This window comes from Physeter macrocephalus, chromosome 20, assembly GCF_002837175.3.
Source record: "Physeter macrocephalus isolate SW-GA chromosome 20, ASM283717v5, whole genome shotgun sequence".
Taxonomy (NCBI): Eukaryota; Metazoa; Chordata; class Mammalia; order Artiodactyla; family Physeteridae; genus Physeter; species Physeter macrocephalus.
In genome coordinates, this window is record NC_041233.1 from 94,946,671 (window position 1) to 94,956,373 (window position 9,703).

Sequence of the window (9,703 nt, forward strand, 5' to 3'; positions counted from 1 at the left end):
CACACAACCAGCAAAACTTGTCTTCTCTGCTTCTACTCTATTAAAAGGAGAGATTTCGAGGGCAAAAAAGCAGATCTGGGAGGTACTTGCTTACAGCCCTGAGGCCCCACGAGACATTCTACACATAGCCCGTGTCTAGATCAGCACAGGGAACAGCAAAACATTTCTACCAAAATGGCATTTCTGTTTGGTGTTATGATTTTAAAATACATGTCCTTTAAGATGCATTTTTTCTTTTTTTTTTGCGGCACGCGGGCCTCTCACTGTTGTGGCCTCTCCCGTTGCGGAGCACAGGCTCCGGACGCGCAGGCTCAGCGGCCATGGCTCACGGGCCCAGCCGCTCCGCGGCATGTGGGATCTTCCCGGACCGGGGCACGAACCCGTGTCCCCTGCATCGGCAGGCGACTCTCAACCACGGCGCCACCAGGGAAGCCCATAAGATGCATTTTATTACTTACAAACAATGAAGGCTTTCTTAGAAAAGGGACTTAAATATTTGCATACTATTTATATGATGTAAAAGGGAATTGGCCTTCTTAAGGATTTCTTGTGCCTTTTTTCTCATTTTGCTAATTGCTCTTTCTATTAGCTCAACTGTCTCTCTGACAAACTTGTTCTTCTTTGTCAACATTTGGGTCACAAGCTAGTAATACTCTGGAGCCAGAGATGATTGTTATGATGATATGTTTTTTTTCTCATTTAGGACAAGCACTGCTACTTTAGAACAGTGGGATACAGCTCTTAGTCAACTGCAAAATAAGTGTGTATTTTTCACCACATATTTAAATATCTTTTACCACAGCAAATTATTTGAGTCCATGGACCACACAGAGCCTAAATATCAAGCGTAGACTAAAAATGCATGGCACAATAAACACGTGCTTTTTAATGAGACCTCCTAATTTTAACTGCAAGGTTTAAATATTTAATGTAACCTTACTGACAACATCTTTGTTTAATTCTGTCTGTTGAGAGATAATAACTGTGATACTTCTTAATGGTTCATTAACTCCTTCAGGTCATTGGAGAGAGGGCCATTCTAAATACATCTATAAATAACTGTAGTACATGAAAGAACACTCTGCCTTCTACATGCAATGATGCTACACACACTAAATGCATTTCCAAACAAATGCAAGTTGCTGGTTTTTCATTAGTGAGATAGACCTAAATTCCATTTTTAAAAAGGAGGTATAAAAGAATAAGCTAATGCCCAGTGTAACAGATGGGTCAGTAAAGAATCTTCTGCCCTTCTGCTTCTTTTAGTTTTCCTATTCATTTTGCAGGTTAAAAGGGTTAAAAGGAACATCATCTTACAGCTTCATCCATACATGGGATGGAGAGGTAGGTATCCAAAGTTCCAGACCTCTATGATATTTGCACATCTCTCTTAGGTAACAATGAGGAAAACCACGAGGAAAGCAACTTTATAAATATGAAGGCAAAAAAAAAAAAAACCAACCCACCTTGAAGAAAGCAAAATAACATTCTGGATATAACAGAGAAGATGATAAATGGTATGAACTTTTCACAAAACTTTAAAAATAAAACAGCATTATTCAAAGGATGCAACGAAATTGGAAAAAGCAGCAACAATACATCATGAGACATGGAATCATCTAAAAGAAGCAGTCATGGACATAAGCCACACAGAGGATTTCTTTTCTTACTTGCACAAGTATCTTGAGGGGTTTGAAAGGTCTTTCACCATGAAGCACTCGCCTCCATTCACACAGAAAGTTTTCTCCTTCTCTGCACACTTGACAAGATGGCTTGTCCCAGTGGTAGATGTAGATGTGGCTGGATAAAAGATAAAGAAGGGGAAAGGTTTATACCCATCTTTCCCTCTTCTAAGCAGCCTTTAATCTTAAATTCTCTTAAAAGGAAGAGTTCATATAAGATACGGCATAATCCACTAAACTTTCAGGCTTAATAAACAACAGCAGAGACGTTAAGTACTTTCTGGGTGTAATTAAATATAATAAAGTTATAAAAGGGTAATTATAGTTAATTAATTTAATTATAATTAAATAGGCAACAGGTTCAACATTTCTTATAACTTATACTTTATCTTCTAAGGAAGTTGGAAAAGAGAACATCTATTGTCATTAAGAAAAATATATTTTCCAGGAAGGCTCAAAAATAATGACATAAATTCATATCAGTGCAACTGAATGTAGATATCAATTTTTAATGGCAACTAACTGATAAAATTATTTTATTTTGAAATTATGTGTTATATGTGTATGGACTTGATATTTTTTAGACATAATGTATGGCAAAGAAAAATACAAGGTGGCTTATTTGTTCCTAATGAAAAAAATATTATTAATTGAGTATGTATTAATGTATAGATCAGGGGGCATTCTGTTCAAAATTTCCATTCTATTCTAATTTCTACTCAGAAGAATATTATTGAATGTCTGATTGCCATCACGCTTTTGAAGAAATGCAAAGACAGTCTAACATTGCTGCAAATGTAGAAGAAAGCAATGTAAAACTCATCCATTCTGAAGCAGGAGTAGAAACAAGTTTTAATTTTGGTTTGCAACGTCTTCATGTGATAAATCTGATTATTCACTTGCCTTCAAACTTCCCAGTTATTGGAAAGTCAGGCTGACACTGATTGCTCCACCATTAGGTTCAGGGATTAAATGAAGCCAAAGTCCTGAGACTGTAAGAGCATTTAGTCTCAGAACTTCTCCCCCACTTACAGTATTGGGAGCACCTTAAACACTGCTCAGTCTCAACCCCAAACAGTTTAGCTTACAACATAATGTTTATCACTGACATTATCAGGATGAAATGTAAAACCAAAGTGTCCAGCCAATGAAGACTCTATTTACTCTCCCGGGGTAGGGAGAGTCCATCTTCAGACGTAAGTTTTTCTCGTCGATTATCTGACTCATTCTTAGTGCCTTTTAATTCTTTGTCTTCCTTATCAATTTCTATTTTACGATTTGCGTGTGAAACTCAGATGCTCTTAGTTTATTTGACCTGTCGTATTTTTCCATTTTCTCCTGCCTTTCTTTTTCGTTTCCTTCACAAGCGCACATTTTTGCTTTGACATTTAACCTAATTGTGACCCTAACGCTGCTTGATTTTTACTCTACCTGATTGAAATACTCAGCATCTGATTATTCAGTTTCTAAACGGCTCGAGGCCTTTCTTGTCTCTTATTCTCCTGTCTAAGGCATGTTTGCGACCATTTCTCTGTTCTCACCATGGCTTTCAGGAGGAACGGCAAAGGACAGTCAAAATGATTTGCCCTTTGGAGACAGATCTGGTTCAAATCCCGTCTCTTACTAGCTTTGCGTCCTTGAGCAAGTCACCTAACCATCCAGATGGTCAATTTTCCCATTTAGAAAACAGGGTAAGGGCACTCTTACAGGACTCTTATAGAGATGAAAGGAATTGGCACAAAACTGGCATCCGATGAATAATAGCAGGTATGGTTACTGAACAAGTAGGGAAGGATCTTAATTTTGGTATCTATCAATCAGATGTAAAATTTGATAACAGAAATCTGAAGATTTCAAAGAGGCATGCTTTCCTTGAATCTTTATTATGGGTAATAAAGAACTGGGTCAATTTTCAAACTATTCCAACACAAAGTCCTTTTCAGAATGCATTTCCAAATGTCCAGCTCAGGTCTACAAACCCAACCAAAAGAACCAGGGGGAGTGAGGAGAGAGGTGATTTTACCCTTTGCCAGCAGCTACACTTTCACCATCTTTATCAAGAAGAGGGGAAACATAACTTGCATCCTTTGGTCTATAAAATCATAGAGTGGACAATTTCTACACATCACTTAGCATAGATTTTAACATAATATTATATCTTCATGTGAAAAACTGTTTACTTAGGTGCTATGGATATTTTCATCCATGGCGACTGCTTTTAAAAAAAATATTAGGAGGGAGTTTGTCTTAAATGTTAAAGGTTTTGTGCTTACGAGTTTCAACTGCTGACAGGGATCTATGGGATGACAAATGGGGCAGAGGATTTTTGCCAAGGGGACCACCTGCAGTGTTCTGTCGCCATCATTCCTGCAAAGGAGCTCTGAGCCTCAAGCAGACCCCAGTGGTCCCTGAATCCCTGAGAGGCTGCTAAGAATTACCCCTCATCCAAACTGGGCAGCAAACACTGCAGCAGGCTCTTTCAGAACAAATGCTGAGGCTTTTATTAAAAACAACAAAATCAACCCCCTCCTCGCCAAAGCAGACCCTCCATATTAATTGCAAACTTACAATGAACATTAGCTGTGACAGAAACAAGAGATAGAAACATCATACCTATTCCTTGGATTTTCTGATCTTGTGTTATCAAATAAGTAGGATTAAGAAATGTGGGTTAAAACTAGAAACAATCCCTTTTTTTTCAGTCCTTTAAAAGTATTTTTCTTGACATGATTATCCTTTGAATTATCCTGCAGCTCTGAGTTATGACACATTCATTTGAAAAATTCTTAGATCATGACTTGACACTAGGAATGGGAGAGTTGATAATAAAATAATTCTTGGACAAAATGAAGTAGCAACTCTCTTATGTGTCATGGACTATCCTGCTTAGCGCTTTTATCCTTTAGTAGCAGCGAAAACAAAAATGATCATGGAATTGCAAAGCAGCAGTTAACTCCCAGGTGACACAAAGTGTGGACCAACTGGGTACAGATGCTCTGAACCAGCAGCCAGACACAGGAATAAGTTGTAATTGTCAGAAGAACCTGGGATCTGGATGGTGATATATGCACCTTTCAGATTTTTGCCAAGTTTCCTTATATCTTCTCCTTAGTCGACTGCAGTGCACAGTCAGCCCTAAGCAGATCTATAAAGTTTGCAGTGATATCCTTTTTCTCTGGCCTATATACGCTGTATTGCTAAGTCAGTTTCCGTTTGGTAATTCTGCCAGAAATTAATGAAACAGACAAAGCAGGTTCTCAAACTAAACTGTGGAAACAGCATTCTTTCTGGGGGAGCTGGCAGGAGTTTATCAGGGGTAAAGCTGACAGTTTTGCCAACAGAATGTGCTTTTGATAAACGAAAGATGACCTTCATAGCTGTTCCTGGAAGTAGGTGACATAGATCTCACTCATTCAGTCCTTAATAAAAACTGCTTCCCTCTGCTTTGCAACTAGTTTGTCATAATCTGGGAGTTTGTCAGCTTCTAGTAAGTGCTAACTGGACAGCAATTAGGAACACTGATAAGTGTGACTTCACTACTTTGACGTTTATCATTTATATGAACGTTTTATCCCAAACGCACTTTCCTTGGGATGTTACCAATTACAAAATTATAAGGAAGAAAGTATAAGCACAGCAGTTAACTTGTTACCAGAGAATTTCTTCCGAGTGTTTTACTCTCCACCCCGTCTGTCTTGGTAGTACAGATCAGGACTAGCGACCATTCTGGGCAAGTCTGAACAGTTCTCTGACTTAGCCAAGGATTTGGACACTAAGATTACCATTTAAGGATGCCCCAAATCCTGCACCAGGAAATAGGACTCCCTCCTTTCTAGCCTCCCCTCCCTTCCCTAACCCTTCTCCTCCCTGCCACCCTCCTTCCCTCCCTCCCTTCTTTTTTCCTTCCTTTCACAGTTCTTTAATGATCGCCTATTATATGCGAGGCATAATAATAACAACTAAAGTTACTGGGGTTGAAAATTGTAAGACTGTAAACAATTCTCCCTAAAAGGAGATCTTTATAGATGAAATGTAGTGAAATGACCCTGGAGTTAGCTGAGAAGAATCAGGGGGCCAAGGCACAATTTTGCCGATTACTAGCTGTGGGACTCTGGTCCAACTACCTGCCTCAGTATACTCAGCTGCAAAAATGAGGTATCGCAGGGTTGCTGCAGAGTTTGATAAAACACTTTGTCAGTTGCAAAACTGCACACAAATAGAGGATATGTTTCCATTACTAACGGCATAAATATGGAACAAAGAGAAGCAAAAACATTTCTGTCCAGACACTGTAAGTACATATAATCAAGCCTCGCATGTTGTTTCTTAGCAAATTATTCTTCTACAAAATGTGAAGAGATGGTCTGATTTGGAGGGGTAACCACTGAATGATTGCAAAGCATCAAGTAAATATCAATAATTTACTCTATTTAAACTTTTTCAAAACCACTGTCAATAATTTATACCCATTCAACTGGCTTACAAAATAAAACTGAAGAACAATTTGAGTTAAAAGAAAAAGAAGCTGTCTTAAATGTGTAATTATTTTCAACTTTCCAGATCCACACAATTCTCTAATATTTCTTAAAAAAATTTTTTTTATTGAAGTATAGTTGATTTACAATATCATGTAAGTTTCAGGTGTAATTCTCTAATATTTCTGACCGAGCTTCCAAGTTACATGAATTCATTGTATTTATAATCTTGCGTGTTATTGTAACAGTTTAAAAACTCTAAAATATTTTAAAATAGTATGATGTCCATAGAATGTGGGCCATAGGATAAACTTTGTTTATAACTCAACATTTTGGAAATCACGTACTATTGCACACTTTAGTAAATACACAGAATAAAACTTTGAGGAGTAATTGAGTGTTCTCTGCTCATTACTCAATATTTTCCCATGGAATCACACAGTATTTCCTATAGAATGCCAGCCTTTTTCTGCTCAGAGACAGGCTAAAAAGAAAATAATGCTGGAAAGGATGGCTCCCTTTCTTGCTTGTGTTAAGTGGTGTTTTCCTTACCAGTGAAGTAGACAGCACTAACAGACCAGGGCCATTACACAAATGCAAACTACTGATAAGAAGCCAGTCTCCTCTTCTTTGACAATTAGCAGGAATTAGTATGTGTATAGTGTTTACCCCAAGAAGCAATCATTAGCTCCTATCTTCCCTGAGTGAATGAGCCCTGACTAGGAGTTTTTAGGACAATTCTTAATGATTTACTCCCAGAAGATTAAATCACTCTCTGCAGTTTTCTCAATAACATATACAAATATTAACAATTTTTATATACTAACATAAAACTGTCAATCGCTGTAAAGTTGTAGGTTTTTTAAAAAAAATCCTTACCTGTGATATCTTCCATGGCTATGTATTTAGAAATCTGCATGCATTCTTGCTTTTTGATCTCCCAGTTAAAAAAAAAATCTGAAATTACTATTCTTGCTCAGAATATAGCTCCTCAGCAATTATGTACCAGAGCACTTTGAACTTCTACTGGGAAGAAATGCTTATGTGGTGTCTGAAAATGATGCTCTGGCTCAGAAGCTGAGCAGGAAAAGCCATGCCACCTAATGCAGCTTCTATAGATGCCAACGGAAGGATGGGGGAGGCATTAGTTCTCCAAAGGAAAATCCAGAGCCAGACTCAGAACCACTAAAGCATCACCATTCTGCGCTGGCCTTTTTTTGCAAGTAGTAATTCAATCCGTTGCTGAATAGCAAATAGGTACTTGAGAAAAAAATGATAGGAGAAGATCAAAGAAACCCATCCTGACTTGGAGGTTCCCAGAGCCCATCTCCTTGGCCTCTCCTCTACTGAACTCTGCTATAGAAACAAACAGGGAAGCCAGGGAAGAACCATCACAAGACCAGAAATGGAACCAGAACTTTCTAAAGTAGAATTAGGGCATCTCAATTCATGGACCTCAGGACTTGGTAATATGGCAGATTTCCTACAAGGTGAGAGTCTGTCCAAAGAATAAGCCGACACCAAGGGCTGGTGGAGGTTAACTGGTTTAAGTAGTGAACTTGAGCTTTGGCATCATAACACACATAGAATGGTAGACCCAAAAGAATCTTCACATATTGTATAATTTATCCCATATTGAAAAAGAGGATACAGATCATCTCAAAAGAATAGTTCTGCAGTCTTTCATCAAATACCTCCAGCTAAAAACTCACAAAAGTGTACAGGCTGCCCAAGGTCACATAAGTGAATTTGGACACGCTTGTTTTCCGTTTTCTTACACGTACAGTGGGGCTGAAGTAGGTTAATAGGATTGCCTTTAGATCCCTCCCTCCCTTACAAGCTCTCAGGGCAGACCCTAATATTTTTTCTTCCTTCTTCAGCAGAATGAAAAGTGACCCTTGGGCGTTTCTCCTCATAAAACAAAATTCCAATTTTCGTTGTTAACACTGAGCTCATTTGTAGCTAAACAGAAAGGAGATCCTAAGTTCCCAGCAGTTGCTGAGCAAATGCTTTGGTGTCATTAGCTAGTGTTCTCCTTAGAAAAAGAAAAATTGTCAACAAAGGTTATTTTTCAAGCACAGAAGTGGCTATTTTCTTTTTCTTTTTTTCTGACAGCACATTTCACTCATGACACAGTGTAATCATTCTAGTCTACTACTTCTTAGAGCAACATGTCAATGGCATAAATGCCTTCTAGGATGTCTTAGCTTTTCTAAAGAAGAAGGAGTCTCCTCCCACAGTGGATGGCTGGCCAGGTGATTACAAGAAAGCTACATTTTCTTCCTTACAAAGCCAATAATCTTCTCTTAGCTAAGAAGCCAGCTCCAGAAATACAGTTCTGCTATATATTTTCTACTAATCACTGACAGTTTTATCTGAGTATAAAATTTGCATAGCCAGAAGTCAATGAACTTTCAAGCTGTTCCTTGAATCTTTTCCTATCAACACCTATTCTAAAGGAGTACGATCCATCTAGCCTACAAAGCAAATATTAGCAGTCAGTTGACTGGCTTAATTTGATATATTTATAGATCTCATCAGGCTAAAGGTAGAAGGGGCACATTCTTTACTGTATTCTGCATATTTTACCAGTATCAATTTGGTTGGGAGAAGGTCATGTCAACGTAGAAAATGTTAACCTGTCATTTTCCAAATTAGTCAAAAGTTTCGAGCATCAAACAGAACACATCAAAACAAAGGGAACTGATCAAGGATTCAGTTACTCGGCGAGCTGCTGAAATTACCATGTGACATTTAATGACATAGGTTAATTTATTCATCAACCAAAATACACTTAGAAATGAGAGCAGACGAAAGGTCAAAAGACAGAAACTATGAGGCAAATTCATTATCTTATTCATCAAATTAAAAAAAAACATGGCATATCAAAAATAAAAGCCATATGGTCATTTCAATAAATAGAGAATCAACATTGATGAGATTGAAAATCAATTTCCCTAAAACTATCTACAAAGTATTCTTATCCCCAAAAATCAAATCTGAATTTAATCAAGCATCCAGATACAGCTACTAATTTACAGGAGGAACGCAGGTCAGAGGAACATATAAAAGAACACCATGGGATGCAATCAGCAAAGCCCAATCTATGGAGAACTCTACAGGGCAAATAACCCTTTCTTAAAAAAAAATTAAAAGAAGATAAAAAGACAAAGAGAGCTAGAGCTAGAGACAGACCAAAGGGTGAGAGAAAAGAAAAACCTAAAATATAGACATTAAAAAGAGACATTAAACCAACTGCAATGAGTGAAACTTATTTGGATCCTGATGTAAGAGGAAATCTGATCACTGATTACAAAGGGTTATCATTAATTGGTATATTTGTCATATACTACCCAAAGCAATCTACTGATTCAGTGCAATCCCTATCAAACTACCACTGGCATTTTTCACAGAACTAGAACAAAAAATTTCACAATTTGTCTGGAAACACAAAAGACCCTGAATAGCCAAAGCAATCTTGGGAAAGAAAAACAGAGCTGGAGGAATCAGGCTCCCTGACTTCAGACTATACTACAAAGCTACAGT

The 9,703-nt window shown here is 37.8% G+C and overlaps 1 protein-coding gene across 6 annotated transcripts in view; it reads right to left on the bottom strand.

Moving 5' to 3' along the window:
* The window catches only part of NRG1 (neuregulin 1), a 1,065,472-nt gene that overhangs the window by 35,054 nt on the left and 1,020,715 nt on the right, over positions 1-9,703 (bottom strand). For all 6 annotated transcript variants that reach the window (XM_024131433.1, XM_024131436.1, XM_024131434.1 and 3 more), the window contains exon 6: positions 1,671-1,800. In XM_024131433.1, coding sequence (XP_023987201.1) covers positions 1,671-1,800 — 130 coding nt within the window. The remainder of the gene's footprint in view (positions 1-1,670; positions 1,801-9,703) is intronic.